Raw genomic sequence first — 19311 nt, 5'->3', positions numbered from 1 at the left:
AAGAAGAAGAAGAAGAAGACGCAAGCGGCGCGATGAGCCGGAGCTCATCGCCTGAGCCAGGCTCTTGTGATACATCGAAAGCTCGAAATAGACATTTCTATGACCCAGTGCGAGATGCATATCTCAAGGAGATGCTGTCGACAGACAACGAGTATGCCGGTGGGGTGCGATCCAGAAGACAAAGCGTGTTCGGATCCATGCTTCCACTCCATGCGCAGCGGGAATCCATCGACTCAATTGCCATGGAGATGATAGAGCTCAACACGATTCAAGTCAACGGTGCAAAGGCACAGCTCAACCGAATTAGCCGTCACATTGCTGCCAACAACCACCCGCTTGATCGCATTGACGAAATGGTTGCAGATGAGCACCCCGAGCAAGTGGCCCGCCTCCTGCCCCAGCAACGCAGGCCTCTACGGAAGATCTTGTTGACCATGATACCAAATTTGACGACTGGACAACGTTGGATGCTGGCGCTCGGATCTTTCAGCACGCTTCTCCATGCGATGGCGACTCCGGTGTTTTCTTTCTGTTTGTCGCAGCTGCTGCAGACTTTCTATAACAAAAAAAGCCACGCGTCGACGTGGTCTTTGGCCGTCCTCGGGGTATCACTCGCCGACGGTGTAGTGTCCTTTTTGATGCATTACCTCCTGGATCTATGCGGTCAGGCTTGGGTCGATGATATACGCAAGATGGGCTTCGCTCGAACCCTCGACCAGCCCCGCAAATGGTTTGACGAAGAAGGGAACAGACCCTCCCAGCTAACAACATGCCTGAACCAAAACGGCGAGGAGATGCGCAACTTGGTTGGCCGTTTTGGTGGATATCTCCTCGTGGCTGCCACCGTTGCTCTGACTGCGATTATCTGGAGCATGGCCCTCTGCTGGAAGTTGACTCTTGTTGTTCTCGCTTGCGGCCCCGTCATTTACGCTATCACTAGAGGCTTCGAGAGAACGACTGGATTATGGGAGAGACGATCTTCTGGAGCTAGAACCACGACATCGGAGGTCTTCATCGAGACGTTTTCAGAGATCCGGACAGTCAGAAACCTGACACTAGAGCCGTTCTTTCACAAGAAGCACTTGAGAGCTGCGGCGGTGTGCATGACCATCGGCATCAAAAAAGCTCTCTACACGGGTTCTCTTTTCGGCCTGGTCGACTCTATGATTATGTTTGTCAGTGGTGAGTCACGAGACTGTTGAAGTATCATGCAGCAGATGCTGATGAATCAAAGCTTTGATATTCTATTATGGGGCGGTGCTGGTATCTTCGGCAGAATTCAGCGTCGAACAACTCATGAGCGTGTTTTCCATGCTCCTATTCGGCATTGGATATGCAAGCGTGGTTCTTTCATGGAGTATGTTCTCATCCTGCTGTTTCCCACCTGTGTAGCATTTACTGACCACCCCAAAGTCCCTCAAATTGGCACGTCACAGGAGATGGCTAATCAGCTCTTGCGCCTCGCGGATCTCCCCAAAGGTAGCTCGCACGAGCATAAGGGAACCCTCAAGGTCCGCCAAGTCGCACCAGTCAAGATCACGGGGCTCAGCTTTCGGTATCCAACCCGGTCCAACGCACTGGTGCTGAAAGACGTCTCCATCACCATTCCGAGAAGCTCATGTACAGCGATTGTTGGGCGTTCCGGGTCGGGGAAGTCCACAATAACATCGCTGCTTCTCAATTTATACGAGAGTCCGAAGTCAGCCCAAGGGTGGCCCACAATTGCTTTAGGGGGCGTTGACATTCATCACGTGCACACTCCAACGCTTCGATCTCTCATCTCGATTGTGTCGCAGCAGCCCTCTATCTTCCCGGGGACGATCCAGGAGAACATAACTTACGGCCTTGAAGACTCGTCCCCACTCCACCAGATTTACCATGTACGCGCTGCCGCACAGGCAGCTGGGATTGATGAGTTCATTTCATCTCTGGCCCAAGGCTATCTCACAGTTATCGGTGACGGTGGCGTGGGTTTGTCGGGAGGACAAGCTCAGCGGCTTGTCATCGCACGAGCCCTCATTCGAAAGCCCCAGATACTTATCTTGGACGAGGCCACATCCAGCCTTGATCCCACTAATGCTAAGATCGTTCGCCAAACGGTGCAGCAGCTAGTCGCCGGACAACTTGGACTTACTGTGCTCATCGTCACGCACGCAAGAGAAATGATGGAGATTGCGGACAAGATCGTCGTGCTTGAACAAGGTCGTGTGGTTGAGGACGGGCCATTCGAAGAGCTGGCGCGCCGGAATGGCGGGAAACTGAAGGCTTTGATAGAGGACCCCTGCGAGGACGATGAGACCAATGCATAAAACAGAGGTAATGTTGTGCAATAAAGGCTGCATCGCTGGACGTGAGGCACCTGCGACGAAGAAGGAAGCGCTCAATCGTCGATTCTGTCTTTCCCGGAGGCTTTCGCTTTGACCGGCATGAAAAGTCACCAAGCTATCATGTACATACTTGTCGCTTCTTCAATTCTCTTTGTTTCCAAATAAGATCTTGCTTGATCCAAAGGAGGTATAAATCTGTAGCCAGACCAAGACCTCTAGAGGGCTGGGGTGGCCGGTAAGACTGGGTTGACGTTGTCGACACCTACCTTACTTAGCTTCTCAACCCAGCAGGTAACCCAGCTGCAGTGTCGGGCGCACAGCGGTGAGGTATAGCTTGTGGGGTTTGGCTTGAAACAATTGCGGGGAGGGCTACTCCATACATGACCTGCAATTGGTGGTGACTGCACGATGCCAGGAGGACCTCGTTCACTCAAGCGGGTAGATCTCTATGTCATAGTCGAGTAGACGCACACATGTAACTATGAGCGAGTAGTAGAAGGGAGAGTATTCCGTAAGATGGTAAACTGTGTGCTCTTGGGTGCTGACTTCGAAATTCTCCGAGAGTGCAGTGTGCAGTGGCCACCCACCACTTCTGGTAGCAGTAGAAGTCTAGTGGCTTTCCGTAGATCTCAGATTAGCTGTTGTGTCAAAAGGTCACAAATTACTGTAGTTAGTCGCGCGTCACATTATTCCAATGATAGAAAACGACCGAAGTCGAGGGAGCCCAGCCCGTGCACGGGAATGGCGTTCCATGGTCATAGCCTCGATGAACCAACCATCAGCCGTTGGCCTTCCAGAAGCGTGGTTGCACCCAACTGGACAGGACATTCCTCGTATTGGATGGATGAGGGGAAGGGGAAGGGATCGGAAGAGCCGCGGGCTTATCGATAGGGAAAACAGATGACAAGATCTAAAAATGGCATCGCGTCTAAAAGTGGTCCGGGCAGAACAGCCGGACGGAGGAGTAAGTTACTGGCTGTAATGGAATTTCGGTCGGTCGTTTCACCATGAGATTGACTTTAATTTACTCGAGGGGGAGGAAATGGAGATCATTAATTTAGGAAGTCTGAAGAAGATATGATGAGTATGATGAGGATACTCTATGTTTATTTTCTCATTTGGAGGGTGGGCTGAACAAATTTGATTATCAAGGAAGAAATGGATACGAAGGGGAGGAGAGGAGAGGAGGGGAAAGCCTTAGTGGAACTTGGAAAGGCCAGCCACTCAACTCCAATCCCGTGTGTCTCGCAGGCCCAGCCACTCACTCTCTTTTCCTACTGCACTCACCTTCAAGTTAATCTGCACTTGGTGGTGCAGTGGTGTCTGTCTGTCTGTCTTGTCTTGTCTTGGACAGATAATCAATCGTCACTCTTTGATACCAGCTAGCCGCTGGTTTGTTCTAGCTACCTAGGTAGACTGCCTCTACCTAAGCTGTCTTCACTCTTTCTCCGACTTTCCCTTTCTCCCTTTCCTTATTTCTCTTTCTTTTCTTCTTTCCCCTCTTTTTTCCCTCCTCACCTCTTGTGTATGCTGTATGGAGGTCACGGATATGCTGACAAGCCATCTCATGCGTATCTTACTCCAACCATCTCTACTATTCCTGAACACCCCTCTAATCTTCTTTTGACCCTTCCGGTATACTTTCTGGATCCCTGCCTTTTCCATCCGAACACGCATTGGCACCTATCAGCAGCTTCCGCTCCCCGTCTGTATCACCCTGTATACAGCCTCACCACATCCGCCAGTTCCGCCACTTTCCCGCTCTAGGCTACCATATCTTTCGAGTTTTTCTCCCGAACCAGACTTGAATCGAATCGCTTATCATCTCTTTCGCACTTCTCACACTTCTTGTACCTCTGTATGTTTTGAGGCTGAGGCCTTGGGCCTTTTTCTGCGTCGCCCAAGCTTGTCAGCATGTACATTCCAGACGACCTCCGGCATTTTGGCGCCCGTCAGAATGGGCCGGCCAGCGACCCAAACACGGAGAAGAGCAGCGACAATGGCGGGGACCACACTACGAACAAGAAGAACAATATCTTCATCATTGTAAGGCCACTCGATCCTTCCATTCTTTCTCTCCCTTTCATGAACATCATCCGGATCCCTTTGGTGCTGACAGTACATAATCACAATTGTAGTGTGCAGCCTGCATCATCTTCGTCCTGTCATTTATTTTGATGCTCTATTTTGTACTGCGAACCCTCCGCCGAATGGAATGCCGCCCGAAGTATATACCAGGAAAGTTCCTGAAGGATCGGTGGAATCGATGGAACGTGGGTGTCACGTATGGACAGGTGCCCGATGGATCTTCGACCAACAACCCCGGAAACGCCTCGACTGAAGCACCCCCAGAAGGAGGCTCTGAAATGCACACCACCAATACTGCTGTTCGACGAGAAACTTCAATCCGGTCTATTATCACCCTTCCTCCATATTCTGCGAGCCCCAAACCAACAGAACAGGTCATTGCTCGGGAGGGCGAACGAGAGGGTATGGATGTCGTGGTTGAGTTCCCTGAAACTGCTGAGGAGGAGGAGGAGCGCAGAGAAAATTTGATGGAGTCCTTGTACCAGGTTCGCTTGCAACGAAGACAGGAGCTAGCCGAACGGGAGCAGCGGCGACAGGAGCGTCGTGAGGCTCGTGCTCAGGGAGATCATGCCCGCCTTGAACAGCTACGAATGCAAAGTCGGGCGCGCGCACAGAGTCGATCATCTGCCAACGCTAGTAATTCGACCCTTAGCGCGACGCTTGCAGAAAGTCAGGGTCGTGGTCGCGACAGACGCATTTCCAGTGTTTCCTATGCCGAGGTAGGATACGTCCGTCACGACGGATCGCGTGTTCGAGCCTCGTCGCCCGATTCAGACCGTCGGCCTCTCCTCACAGATGCTACTGGCATGAGCTCCGAAGCTGCCGATCGCTCCTCGGGCTCGATTCTCACCGGCATTCATTCTCGAGGTGAATCATATTCGTCCTTCCAGTCCGGCGCCACCACCATTTCCGAAGCAGACACTCTGACTCAGGTTCGGTCTCACGCAACTTCTACTCACTCTCTGGGACAGCCTATTCCAGGGCCGGAAGATGGTGGTGACGTCGGCGCCCTCCACATTCCGCCTCCGGATTACGAAGACCTCGACTGGGGAGAGGCTCCTCCTTATCAAAGTCCAATCGCTGAACGAGGTGAACATGCGCCTCAGCTGCGGGAATTGACTCCCTTACCCACAATCCATATCGATGCTGCCAGCCCGATCAGCAATACTCCCACAACACCTACCAATCCTTTGCGAGCAGAAGAGGTTCCGACGACACATGCACCCGTGGTAGAAAGTCCTGATGAGGACCGTCCACTTGTTGAGCTATCGATGGAGGGTCACTCGGTCACGGATGGCTCGCATACTCGTCCAGCCTCAAACACATAAATGCCCTGTCGACCGCCCGCTGCGTGCCGATAAAGCCTGCATATATTGAAACTGCTAAACCTGATCGTGCCTTGTGACGACTATGACCATTTACGACTTCTAGATTCTTGGCATATATTCTTTTAATCTCCTTTGGGCACATTGGTTTGTCCTCATCCTCTGAACTTTTGTTAGCCAGCAAGGCGTTAAGCTTAGGTGAAACCATATTGTTGATTGACTTGTTTCGACACATTACCTTTGTACATTTACAATCCGGAAGGATAGCAAGCGCTGGCCTTAAATCACCAGGGGCGCGCATTGCATTTCACATTGTCTGCACATATTACAGGAGGGTGATTTGGGCGGAGTCTATATTATATTGTTATTTGTTTGAATATTCGAAACAAATGAACGTGATCACAATAGCAGTGCCTTGTGTTATTCCGAATTACCAGAATTGCCAATAGCGGAAGAAATCGCGGGGAGAGACCATGGCTCGTTGCTGGTCCGGCCGCACCTCGTGGCCGTGGAATCCAAGGCGGTCAGCAGCTCCACTCGAACAATGTAAACAAACCAAACTGCCGTCCGCCCGTTCCACCCCGAAGCAAGTCAACCCAACCTCCTCGTTTCTTAATTTGTTGTGTCGCATCCACCTTTTACACCTTATGTTGCAGTCAGGAGTGATTGCCGTTGTACTCTCATTGTGAGGCGAAAGCACCGTATTTTCTTCATCTCAACCCCTCAATTGGAAGAACCTAGGGCTCTTGTCTTTTGTTGCTGCTTCCTGTTTCAGAGCACTAGTGGCTCGCGCTGGCCAGACGCGCTGCCATCTAAACAATCCCGCACTTATATCACCTAGCCTATTCGGTCCAGGTAACAACTATCCTACACCCCCTAACCTAGCCCTCCGCACACAAATGTAGGTGAGAGTCAGGTGCTAACGCGACTGCGTCGATCATCACTAGTGTCAACAACGGACTGGATCTCAACCCGGCGCGTAGCTCATAGACGATATGTCGCGCGAAGCCACAACCAACAGCTTCGCGTCCTTTGGCTCAGACTTTGATCCCGAGCACGAAGCTCTCGAGTCCACCAAAGACATCGGAAGAAGCCCACGACTCCCCAACATGCATAGCAGTGCACGGAACCGCCGCGAAATCCAGCAGGATGAAGAGCCAGATTACGCCTTTAACACCTCAACGTTCGAGCAATACCTCCCCAACTTTTCCCCGGTCGGCACATCAGAAGAGGAGATGGACCATGACGATGACGATAGCATTTCGATCGAAGCCGGAAGAGGACCCGTAAAGCCTGCACGCCGCTTAGACGACTCAAGAAACTCCTACATGAGCATCGAGAATAGCATTCGTTCGTCGTCACCAGCTATTAGACTCGACTACCCTACATCGAATACACCACAGAAGTCCGCTCTACGCAACGCACCCAAAAGGGCTGCGAGTGAGAGTCTTCGTAAGGATGCCCAGATTCGACGCGCCAGCCAAGCACAAAAGGAGAACCTCGATCCCAAGGCGACCCGGAAAGACCAGCGCCGTACTCTCTCAGATTTTCATGCAAAGGTCCGTGACTCCTACGAAGGATCCTTGCTTGAAGACGAACGGCCGTCGGGAGTGGCCAACAACACGCGTCCGACGCGTTTCGGAAATCCCAACCTCTCCCACCAGATTGCGGACGCTGTTGAGAAGGCTTCGCAGGAGGCCTATGCTCGCGAGATGCGTCGTGGCAAGGCTGCGGCGAGCTCTCGCAGCATGCATAACACGGCTGGCGACACAGCCACCCAACAATCATTCCTCCTACCCGACCTACCGAACTTGTCGGAGCTAGTGTCAGGGGTGTATGAAGATGGTACCCCGGTATATGCACGCCAAAATCGCCCGCGCACTACGCGTTTTGTCTCTCCCCTGCACGATGTCATGGACGTATCTCTAACGCGCGAACATATACCGCTCGATGCGGTCCCTATTCCAGAAGACGAGAAAGCTCTCTTTGTTTCGTTGAGATTACTTCAGGATAAGGTGGCTGAGCTTGAGAGAGCCAAGTTCGATGCTGAGAAGAGAGTCGAAGAAATGAGACAGGAGAATGCGTCATTAAAGACAAGCAAGTCTCGTGGAAAAGAGAAGGTTTCTCGCACCAGATCGTATGAGTCTGAGGAAGATGAGTATAGAAAGGATCGCTTTGCGCGTGAGAATCAAAGTAAGTCGGATCAACTCACATTAAGAGACCTAGCTGAGAATTGTTCAGAATTGGATGCAGCGAATCTCGCTCTACAAAACAAGCTGGACATGATCGAGAGGAAGGCCGAGATTCAAGAGTCTGCACTCAAGCGGTTGAACCGAGAGCGAGACATGGCGGTTTCTCAATTGGGTGTGTCCTATCTGGAATCACAGGACCTTAAAAATGAAGTTGAAGCTCTTCGTCAGGAGAACGCCGAGCTTAAATCCCAATTGGTGAAGGTCGCATCGGGTTCCAAGGATCAGGACGAGACTTATGAGTCCGAACAATCATCTGCAACCGAGATAAGCGACGAAGATAGTCAGTTTGATACACAGGCGAGCAGAAACTTCAGCAGAAGCACTAAAGACCTTACCTCGAAGAGCTCGCGCTCCCGATCCAAGGCCGGTCGTCAGGGGCAGTCAAATACGAAAATCTCTACTCAGGTAGACAAGGAAATAGCTCGCTTAGAAAGAGAACGTGCTGAAGAGGCTCTGTTCTCGCTTGACCTTTCGCAATCAAAAGAGAAATCTAAGTCGAGAGCAGAGAAAGCCCGAAGCAAGGCCAGGACTAGCGATGCCGCGTCCAAGAAGCAATCCAACACCGGCAAGCAGTGCGTCAAGAGGGTGGTTGTGGAGGAGATCGATGTGAGTGAGCCTGTTGACTCCACTGGTGAGGTCACGAACAATACCAAAAAGTCTCCGGTGGCGGAACAGGATTTGACGCTTCTGAGCTTCGTGGACGTAAGTTCTTCCTTTAACTTGTTGTGTCCGCTTGTAACTTAACCAGGATTTTCAGGAACGCGAAATCGCCCAGCTACGGAAGACCTTGGAGGAGGAGCGCCTGGCTCGCAAGAAGCGCCAAGCAACCGCTACCAAGGAGTTAGCTGGCAATGAGAGTGGGAATACCACCCGCCAGAGCGTGGCAAAGCCCGGAATACCTAGAAAATCATCCCTTAAAGAAAGCAAGGGGCTGCCAGCAAGACCCGCATCAGCAATGGGCGACTTGACCGCCACATCCAAGGCTAGCATGATTGAAGGAGACAGCAACCTCTCAGTGCCTGTTGAACGTCACAGACGTCATTCAGACCATGCTGCGACCACTGCTACTCCAAGGCGGCGACGTCAGATGGCCGAGGAGATGACCTCCGCGTTCATCCTACCTGATATCACTCTCAATCCTGCAAGCCTTGTCGATAATCTGACTAAGCTGCCTGAACCCACGCAGCGTGCGCTTGACAGTGCTACCCAGCATAATGGCAAGAATTGTACCGTCTGTAAGCGTGTCATGCCTGGTGACTCTTGCGACCACTCGGTCGAGACGGTGAAAGTCCCCAAGCCTGTTCCTGTCTCGGAGCGTATGCCTGAGCCTTCAGTTCTGAACGAAGATCCTACTATGCGGCCTGCGCAGTCGCCAGAGATTGCCCTAGCAACTGTGCTCAAAGCCTTGGAAGATGAACTGGCACATCTGAAGATACAGCTAGTTGCGTACCAAGGTGCTTACAATAAGCTGGATGCTTCGCTAAGCAAGAGACAACGAAAGTTGCTTGGTGAGAAGATTGAGAAGTTGCTGAAAGACATCGACATGAAAGCTGATCAGATCTACGCCTTGTACGATGTACTCGAGGGACAGAAACAGGACGGCCGTGAGATGACCGAGCAGGAAATGGAAGTAACTCTTCAATCTATTGGGATTGACACAGGTGCCGGCCCGACAGGCGATTTGACCGCCGCATCCATCAAGTCCTCCCACAAAGCCCCTGAAACGGAATTTGACGATGACGATGAACTGCCCTGGGAAGGATTTGAGAGCACGATGGAACTCACGGGCCGAAGTGGTGTAAACCATCGCAACTAATATCAACTACATGATTCCGCTTGCTTTGAGCTTGTGCTCTCTTTCCCTTTCGTGCGAGTTCCACAATTCCTCGATCCCTTCTTTCCCTCCTTCATCGCATGCCGCTTGCGCACAGTCTCTAATTGAGCTGACCCGGGCCCTGACAATGGACTCGGCGTCCAAGCCCAGAACTTCCATGAGAGTTGGTGTCTTCGGCAGCTTTTGGACACTTCTGCGTCCCGAGGGCATGATCTAGAGCTTGCAGCAAAGGGATCTTATTGTTTGTTTACAGTTCCGCGGAACTCTCTTTCACTTCTACATGCCGGGAAGGCTCCAGGGTTGGATTAGGCGTTGCATTGTGTTGGTTGCTTGGTGAATCATTAGCATTGGTTGAATGGATTGTTACAAGTGTTTCTGTGGTGGGCTAGGGTTGGATAATCATTGCGTTCCTGTGGTCTCGTGCCTGCTAGCTATACAGAGACCAAAAAGTAATAGTGTCGGCAATAGCGTGCCGAAGAAGCGGTCGGAAATACCCAAAGAGGCACTAGTGGCGATGACAAGCTTTAGGCCGAAGACGGCTCATTCTGTCTATTATTCTTTTTTCCCGCCCACATCACTACTGGAGTTTGGATCTCTTTCCTTCCTTGCCACTTACTCTTTTGAATGTAGCCGAGTTTCTTTTCGTTTGACCACACAAGCCTACCGTAACACAACATTTTCTCTTCTGATGACTTCATCGCAACTACATCATGATCACCACAACAGTTTCAGCGGCGATGTAGATGTTCCCACGGATGCGACCGAAGTCAGCAAGGCTGCTTATCTCCACCGAGATCCCTTCCACGAGGGAGGCGAATTTCTGGGTCCAGCTTCTCCTTCTGATCACCACACCTTGGAAGACGAAGCAAGCTACAACACCGCTATCCACGATGACAGTTCTGTGCAGACTCGGATTCTTGCGCCCCCGGCAGAAATCATCCCTGCCCGACGCTTATCTATAGACATCGCCAATAGCAGTGATGGCGACAGCAGCGACGATGCCAGTGATGACGACGACACCGAAGGGCCTACAGGCCCTTCGAGCGAAAAGCCTGTGACATGGGCCTCGCTGCCCAACAAAGGCCAACTTGCGATCTTGACTTTCGCGCGACTGTCGGAACCTCTGACGCAAACCTCCCTTCAGGCGTACATGTTCTACCAGCTCAAATCCTTTGACCCTTCCCTGCCAGACTCGACCATCTCTGCTCAGGCGGGTGTGCTGCAGGGCAGTTTCACCGCCGCGCAATTTCTTACGGCAGTCTGGTGGGGTCGCTTGGCTGATGCGGACTGGATGGGACGGAAGAGAGTGCTTTTGATCGGGCTCTTCGGGACATGCATCTCATGTCTGGGTTTCGGGTTTTCGCACTCATTCGCGGCCGCTGTGGTGTTCCGCACGCTGGGGGGATGTCTGAACAGCAACGTCGGGGTAATGCGGACCATGATCTCTGAGATTATTGAAGAGAAGAAGTGAGTTAGCGTGGTAAACGGCGCTTGCGGGCGGGGGTGGCTTGAGCTAACGTGCTTAGATATCAGTCTCGCGCCTTTCTCCTACTTCCAATGTGCTTCAATATCGGGGTGATCATCGGTCCGGTCCTGGGTGGTGCACTGGCGGATCCGCTGAATAGCTACCCTGAGTTCTTCGGCCCCGGGACATTCCTTGGTGGTACCGACGGAGTTCATTGGATGAGACGCTGGCCATATGCGCTGCCCAACTTGCTCAGTGCGATGTATATCTTTGCCTCATTCTGGGCTGTGTTCTTGGGTCTCAACGAGACCCATGAAATTGCGCGCTACCGGGACGACTGGGGTCGGAAGCTGGGACGCATTATTACGAAGTTCTTTTCGCGCCGCCGGAGTCGCTATTATCGTCGGCTCAGAACCCATCCGGACAGTGAATCCATTTACATTGATGGCAGCGTGACCAGCATGTCCGCTCCTCCCAGCCCTATCCGTTCCCGTGCTCGGCCGCGCCCCAAACGCCCCAGCTTCTGGCAGATCTGGACACCAAACGTTCTTCTGACTTTGCTGGTTCAATTTCTTCTGGCTTTCCATACCAGCGCATTCAATTCGATGACGTTCACTTTCCTGCCAACTCCACGAGCCCCAGAAGATAGCCGGAAGGGCTTCTTTCGTTTCAGTGGTGGTCTGGGATTGCCGTCCTCTCGAGTCGGCATGGCAACGGCTATCATTGGGATCATTGGTCTGCCGTTGCAGATCTTTATCTACCCCCGCGTGCAAGGTCACCTGGGAACTTTGACCTCCTTCCGAACCTTTCTACCGTTTTCACCACTGGCATATGCGTTGATGCCTTTCCTTCTCGTGCTTCCACGGGTGCCCTGGATGGTTTGGCCTGCGTTCACGCTTGTTGTGGGTCTCCAAGTTGTTTCGAGGACGTTCGCTCTTCCCGCGGCTGTCATCCTTGTGAACAACTGCGTCACCGACGCCTCTGTCCTTGGAACAATTCACGGGGTCGCGCAGAGTATCTCCAGCGGGGCCCGTACCCTGGGCCCCATGATTGGAGGCTGGGGCCTAGGGCTGGGACTGGAGCATAACTTTGTCGGCGGGATTTGGTGGGCCCTGGCCCTAGAGGCATTGATCGGCTGGTTCGCTCTGTTCATGATCTACGAGGGTAAAGGGATTGAGAGGAAGAAGGTGTTAGAGGAAGAAGAGGAGGAGGATGGATTTGATGAACGTCGTTAAATACGGTTCGCCTTACTAGATGGACTAGAACTATTAGACTATATATGTGCATGGGATACATACACGATTACTACGCGACATGGGCATCATGGGTTCATTGGTGAGATTTAGCACGAGTCTTATGAGAAATGTCCTGAGATGATTGGATGGAACTTATTCATTGATGAATTGTGGCATAATTGTTTCATAGCTGTCATACATTTTGTCATTTTTAAGGATAAATAGAACTCCTTCAAACCTTCAAGGTTACCACCAAAAACGCCGTCTTAAATCGGGATCTTCTTCCGCCCGCGTCCTCCCAAGCCCAGTCCATCAATCCGCCCCCATCTCCACTTTCAAACCCGACTGACCAGCAGCCTCAACGTGCAAGCGTCGCAGGCGTAATGAACGCCTTGATTGCCTGCGCAACATTCCCCTCATGGGCCTTCAACAGCTCCGTGGCTCTGAGCTTATTCAAATCCAACTGATCCACCTGCAAGGCACCGGGCGTTTGACACACATTAGATTAGCCCAGCGAGCCTTATTCCACCAGTTCCAATATATAAGAGCATCCCCCGAGGAGAGCGGGCTTGAGGACTGCAGAGCAGAAACCTACCAGAAGATTGACATCGTCGGCGCTAACCTTGACCGCCTTCTTCTTCACCGGCTCCCCTCCCTCCTTACTCTGCTGCGTCGTCCCCGCCCGCTTCTTGCCCGCAGGGTGACCAGCTGCGATCTCGAGACGGCTCATGGCCTTGCCCAGCGCCTCCTGGTCAGCGGATGAGGGCAGCCTGGTCGGGGAGTCGGTGCCGGCGATCTCGTTGGTATGGAGGGAGGAGAGGGCGGCGGCGGCTTTGCGGTCCTCGGCGTTGGCGGGGAGCGGTTGCTCCGCGGCGTCGGGGTCGGCGTGCGCTGAGGGGATGGAGTCGGACATGATTGATTGGTTGGTTAGTTGGTTCGGTTATTTCTTGTTGTAGTAGTAGTTGTTGTTGTTGTCAGATTGGAGGGTATATTCCAAGCCCATGTTTGAAGATACCTAGTGGTTATCACAAGCACCTGTTGCATGACGTACAGTCAGTCCCGAGAGACAAACAGACAAACAGACAAACAGCCAAACATTCCGGCAGAACAATCAACCTAACAATCCGGATCTAAACCACTAACAGCCTAGTGCCGGGGAATAATGACTCAGGCCGCGAATAGCCGTGCGTTCCTCACCTTCCAGAAAGTAGCATGAATCATCCCATTTCAGGCCTGGTGCAACTTCGACTTGTTCTTGCTTTCTTTTTCTTTCTCTCCATTCCTCCCTCTCTCTCCCTGAACTCCCCTTTTATTCCTCTCTCTACTCCGCAGTTAGTCGGATTCGAAAGAGAATCTCCATTCTTTACCCCCTGTTTCTTCTCATAGGAGTTGGTGGTTCCCGTCCGCATCGAAAACATCGCAAAGCAGGGTCCAATCCAATTCGGAATTATCTCCACACTTTTTTTTTTGGCTTGTCCGCTGTCATTCCAAGCTCTTTTAGCCGTCGATCATTGCTAGAATCATACCTGCGTACAGCGTCTCCCTCCCTTCTTCTTCTCGACCTCCTCACAATTCCCCAAGTACACCGCCAGATCTGTGTATCCCATACTCCAAAATCATGGAGACTTGGTCTCCTACGTGTATGTTCGGTCTCTAACAACGAGAGCAACATCCCCATTGTCCAATTTCAAGACAAGCTGCTAATACAGTCCGGCTATTAGCGTGGACGTCCAAGCCGGCCAAACAATGCGTCGCGTACGAAGACACAGAGGCGACGGAGGCAGCTCTCGAGAAGCTACGGAAACTTCCGCCGTTGGTCACCACACAAGAGGTGTGTTTTCCTGTGTAACTGATGCTTTGTACCGGCAATTTTTGAGGTCGTCTCTGTGCATGTGTTTTACTGATCGCAAATTCTGGCACAGGTTGCGAATCTCAAGAAGAGTTTGCGCAATGTCGCCCTGGGGAAGGCGTTTGTGCTTCAGGGAGGTGGGTTTCTGAACTTTGTCCCTTGACGTGAAACAGAAAACTCACAGTAATCAGGTGACTGTGCCGAGCTGTTTGATTACTGTAACCAGGAGATGATTGAAGCCAAAGTCAAGCTGCTTCTGCAGATGAGTCTGATATTGATTTGGGGTAAGTCTGTTAGATCCCCGCTAATGTAATGGTGATGATGCTCATGCATGTCTTCTAGGAGCGAATAAGCCTGTGGTGCGCATTGCTCGGATTGCAGGGCAGTTTGCAAAGTACGTTTGTCTCACGTCCTGTCCTGCCAACCGTAGGCCTAATGCACTAATTCCTGAGCCATCAGGCCTCGCTCCAGCCCCATGGAAACGATCAACGGGGTCGAGATGCCCTCCTTCCGAGGCGACAACATCAATGGCTTCGAAGCGACGCCCGAATCGCGCAAACCGGACCCCTCGCGCTTGGTGTCGGCGTACTTCCACTCCGCCGCGACGCTGAACTACTTGCGCGCCTCCCTCTCCTCCGGTCTTGCGGACCTGCACTCCCCGCTTGACTGGGGTTTGGGCCATGTCATCACCCCTGCCATCAAGGAGAAATACGAACGCATCGTGTCGCGGGTGAAGGACGCCCTCCGCTTCATGCAAACCGTCGGCATCGACACCGACCGCGGCGTCGAGACCGTCGACGTCTACACCAGCCACGAGGGTTTGCTCCTCGATTACGAAACCAGTCTCACCCGTCTCCTCCGCAACCCCCTACCCCCCAATTCCGCCCCTGCTTTCTCCATGTTCTCCCCCCCTTCGTTTTCCCAGCTACCACCATCCGCTGTGGACCCGACGACAAGCACGACGACAGCACCGGCAACGGCAACGGCAACAAGCATAACCCCCCAAACCCCACTCCTCCCCTCGAAATCCTTCTACGCGACGTCCGCGCACTTCCTCTGGATTGGCGACCGCACGCGCCAACTCGACGGCGCGCACGTTGAGTTCTTCCGCGGCCTCGCCAACCCGATCGGCATCAAGATCGGGCCCAGCATGACGCCGGAGGAATTGACGCAGCTGCTGGACGTCGTCAACCCTACGCGCGAGATCGGCAAAGTGACGCTGATCTCGCGCTACGGCGCCGCCAAGATCGCCTCCCACCTGCCGGGTCACATCGAGGCCGTCCAGCGCGCCGGCCATCTCCCCGTGTGGCAGTGCGACCCTATGCACGGCAACACCCAGAGCACCCCCACCGGCGTTAAGACCCGCCACTTCAGCGACATCCTGTCCGAGCTGCGCCAGGCCCTCGAGATCCACCGCGCCCACGGCTCCTTCCTCGGCGGCATGCACCTCGAGCTTACCGGCGAGGCCGTCACCGAGTGTGTCGGCGGCGCCGGCGGCTTGACCGAGGAAGGACTCGGCGAGCGCTACACCACCTTCTGTGACCCGCGGCTGAATGAGAAGCAGGCCCTCGAGCTGGCCTTCCTGGTCGCCGGGTTCTACCGCGAGATGGATGAGTCGGAGCGCGGGAGGATGAACTCCATTTGATTTGTTGCGTGGAGCTTGCAGCCCAGAATTGAGAGAGGGTGAGTAGAATATCTTCAAACATGGTTTATTTTGGTCTTGGACAATGTTCCATCTTGGGAGGGATTTAATATTGAGAACGGGTTTCGGGTGCATGAACCTCTTTTGGAGGTCGACAAATCCAATTTTGACTGAAGATTTTGATTTATACGATCAGCGACAAAGTGATTAGGGCGGTATACGAAAGGAACCATTCATTCTTCAAGAAAAAAGAGAGAAGTAAGAATGTTAATTTTATTTTATTCAAGAATATGAAATATCCACATCGACCCAAAACCAGTCACGACAATTTAAAAAAAAAAAAAACAAACCATTCTGCAAATAGGGGGGGTATGTAGGTGTCCCAATACACAAGATAAACCAGAGAGAGAAACGAAACCAGACCCAGTCAATTGATAGCAAACAGGAAATCGAAGTCAGCTCCCAAACACGACTGACCGTACCCAGCATAATAACAAGAATGGAGAAAACAAGACGCAAGATCACTCCACGAGGGGACTACCCACCCGGGGCTTGTAGGCCATGCTCTTCCGGCGCGCGGCCTCGAGCTTCGAGCGCAGCTTCTGGTTCGGCTCGCGCACGGGGCCCGGGGTGGTGAAGAGACCCTGGCGGGTCTGCTTGGGCGGACAGGTCTGCTGGACGAGCTTCGTGCGCTGGGAGAGGTAGAATGGGGTGGCGGGGGACATGCCGATGGCGTCCATGTCCAAGGCGTAGGCGGAGGAGCCGGGGGTTTGGGGCGTGTGGCAGTACCGCTGGTCGGGTTCGGTGTGGCCCACCGTGTAGTCGACCTGTTCGGGCGGCGTAGCCGTAGAGCCTGACTCCTCATGTTCCTGTTCCTCCCGGGAAGAGAGAGGCGGCGTGCTGTGGTCCCTGGTGAAGCTTTCCACGGTGTCTCGGCTGATGGCGCCGGAGCGGCGGCGATCTAGGGCGGGGGCGGTTGCGGTGGCCCGGACCAGCGTGCCGTTGACGTTGCTCAGCGCGCGCGGTTCCATGCTCTTGCGGCGCTTGGCACCGCCGCGGGGGACGATGGAGCTGTCGACGGCGTAGGGGGTTTCGTCGAGCCATTTGCTCTCCCGCTCGCAGTCGAGAACCCAACCGACACCAACACACTTGACCAGGCCCCGCGCGTGGCGCACCTTCTCCAGCGTCCGAGCACTTCCGTCCTTGAAGACCACATGGGTGACGCCCACCTTACCCTCCTTGGGTTCCACCCCTTCCTCCGGGGCCAGGCTCGCGCGAGGGTTCCAGCACCAATTCTTGATGCATCGGGCTCCCATTTGTTGAAGCAGTTCGATGAAAATACCACTAGCATCTTCGCCCTCCGTGGTGTGCACATCCACATAAACGACCGCTCCTTGCAAAGCCAGCTTAGGCGCCGGTGCGCTCATGCTCCTTCTCGGAGCCTTTGCACTCTTGGTCGGGCTCGGTGATTGCGGAGGGCGCTTGGCAGGTGTCGATCTCTCATTCTTAAGCTCGGCGGGTTGTGTCACCGGGGCGACTGGCCTGGACATTGAGACTCTCCGAAGTCTCGGTGATTTCCGAGGCGACAGCAGTGGAACAGTCTGTTGGGTAGGAGCGAAGGTCGAAGTGCGGATTCTGGTGGAGGCACGAATAGGCGAAGCACCCGAAAGCGAGAGACCTCTCTTGCGTGAAATCTTCAGCGGCGAAATATGACCTTCGGGTTTGAGAGGCACCTTGGAAACAGTGTGTACTGTTTGCATCTGAGGAATTCGGTTCTTGACAGGGGTGAAGAGAGGAATGTTGGAAAAGACCTCATTCTCCTTGTTATCATCAAATGCATCGATTGCAGGGAGCTGGCTGTTCGACACAGAAGCGATCTCCATCACTAACTCCTCGCGGGGGTCCTCGTCGGTATAGTTGTCAAGGGTAGCCTCAACCTCTGTCCCATTTGGCATGTCAACCACAGGGCCTTCTGTCTCCTGAATATTTTCAGAGGAATATGCCTCTAATTGGGAGTCTTGACTAGGGTCCTCATAGATGTGAGGGCCGTCGACATTCTCAGTGACCGGCTCTTCAGTCTCGGCAAGAATAGTCTCTTCCGCCTGAGATTGCATGTTGAAATCTTGCAAGATTTGAGTACCATCGACAACTTCAGTGGTTCGCTCGATGAGCTCAGCAGGCTCGGTAGTTTCGGTGTTGTCGGCCTGTGACGGACGAGAGCTCTGGCTAAGGCCTTCGTAGATCTCCGACTCGTCCTCCTCGGACATCTGCTCAGCATCCTCAGTAGTGCCAGGCTCTTCCAAGCCAGAGGTCTGGCTGAAATCTTCGTAGTCCTCGGGACCGTCAGTAACCCCTGTCACCTGCCCGGCAGTTTCTGCAGACTCTACGGCTTCAGCAGCCTCAGTCTCTGCTACCTGTGAGTCGTGGCTGTAATCTTCTTCAATTTGAGAATCGACGTTCTCGTTAGAAGCTTGTGGTTCTGCCTCCGTAGTTTCATTTGCGTCAATTTCCACCGATTGCACGCTTGGGCCACCCTTGTCAATCTGAGGACCCCCGTCCTCAGCAATTTCAGCACCGGCATCAGCCGCTTCCGACTGCACAGGCTCCTCCGAAGCCTCTTCCGCTTGGCTGTCGATTTGAGGATATGTGACCTCTACCGGGGCGGGCATCACGTTGCTGGATGACCTGCGGTTGCCACCCAAAGAGAATATACCTTTGCGTGGGCGTTGCGAACGCCGAGGCTGGGATCGCGCGGGACTGCTGGCCTTCCATTGGCTGAATTGCTGCGCCAGAGGTGTGAAACGCGGAGCGTTGTCAAAGATCGAACGCTTTATAGACCGTCTGAGAAGTGGTGTCGCGGAATTGGGGTCGACGAAGGGGTCTTGATTGCCACTGGTGTCAACCGTGAAGCCCTGTCGAACCGGGCTCGGGCTGTCAGCGGCAGACTCGAAGCTCATATTCCGCCGTACAGGGCTGTCTGGTAAAACGCGGACTGGTGAGATGTTCTTCATCGCTCTATAGTAGGCTTCACGAATTGGACTCCAAGGATTTTCTGGCTCTTCAACCTCGTATGGCAAGATGGGGACACGGCTGCGCGGAATGATCTCTGTTGGTTCAGCAACAACAATGGTGGGCTCGTTTTCTTCGAAGACGCAATCCTCAATGATGTCTTCTTGCTGATTAAGGGACAAATCTTCCTCTGCAGCGCCAACATCATCATCGGTCTCCATCATGTCAGGGTCGTCCTCCGTATCCGAAGAGTCAAGACGCTGGTCCGCCTGTTCAGGTAGTGTG

The 19311-nt window shown here is 53.2% G+C and overlaps 4 protein-coding genes across 4 annotated transcripts; 3 read left to right on the top strand and 1 right to left on the bottom strand.

Moving 5' to 3' along the window:
• Nucleotides 1–638: 638 nt before the first annotated feature.
• BO72DRAFT_513176 (P-loop containing nucleoside triphosphate hydrolase protein) lies at nt 639–2592 on the top strand (the record flags this gene model as incomplete). The annotated part of the gene is made up of 3 exons (XM_040949460.1): nt 639–1021; nt 1302–1357; nt 1414–2592. The coding sequence occupies 3 exons, from the start codon at nt 639–641 to the stop codon at nt 2307–2309; spliced, it is 1335 nt and encodes a 444-aa protein (XP_040799702.1). The 3' UTR covers nt 2310–2592.
• A 1649-nt stretch (nt 2593–4241) lies between these two features.
• Nucleotides 4242–12526, top strand: BO72DRAFT_382013 (uncharacterized protein; the record flags this gene model as incomplete). The annotated part of the gene is made up of 7 exons (XM_040941453.1): nt 4242–4373; nt 4466–5723; nt 6731–7933; nt 7982–8694; nt 8750–9785; nt 10486–11293; nt 11353–12526. 7 exons carry the CDS (start codon nt 4242–4244, stop codon nt 12524–12526), a joined length of 6324 nt encoding a protein of 2107 aa, XP_040799701.1.
• Nucleotides 12527–12851: 325 nt separating this feature from the next.
• On the bottom strand, nt 12852–13579 carry BO72DRAFT_449680 (huntingtin-interacting protein K). Its single transcript, XM_040945076.1, has 2 exons — nt 13122–13579; nt 12852–12998 (listed from the first exon to the last, which is right to left on the bottom strand). The coding sequence occupies exons 1-2, from the start codon at nt 13437–13439 to the stop codon at nt 12885–12887; spliced, it is 432 nt and encodes a 143-aa protein (XP_040799700.1). The 5' UTR covers nt 13440–13579; the 3' UTR covers nt 12852–12884.
• A 282-nt stretch (nt 13580–13861) lies between these two features.
• On the top strand, nt 13862–16326 carry BO72DRAFT_449678 (3-deoxy-7-phosphoheptulonate synthase class II). Its single transcript, XM_040945075.1, has 6 exons — nt 13862–14166; nt 14248–14357; nt 14449–14512; nt 14567–14659; nt 14718–14769; nt 14835–16326. The coding sequence occupies exons 1-6, from the start codon at nt 14145–14147 to the stop codon at nt 16018–16020; spliced, it is 1527 nt and encodes a 508-aa protein (XP_040799699.1). The 5' UTR covers nt 13862–14144; the 3' UTR covers nt 16021–16326.
• Nucleotides 16327–19311: the final 2985 nt, after the last annotated feature.

Source organism: Aspergillus fijiensis (genome assembly GCF_003184825.1).
Source record: "Aspergillus fijiensis CBS 313.89 unplaced genomic scaffold BO72scaffold_35, whole genome shotgun sequence".
NCBI lineage: Eukaryota > Fungi > Ascomycota > Eurotiomycetes > Eurotiales > Aspergillaceae > Aspergillus > Aspergillus fijiensis.
The sequence above is the reverse complement of the archived record's forward strand: the minus strand, read 5'-3'. Positions and strand labels throughout refer to the sequence as shown.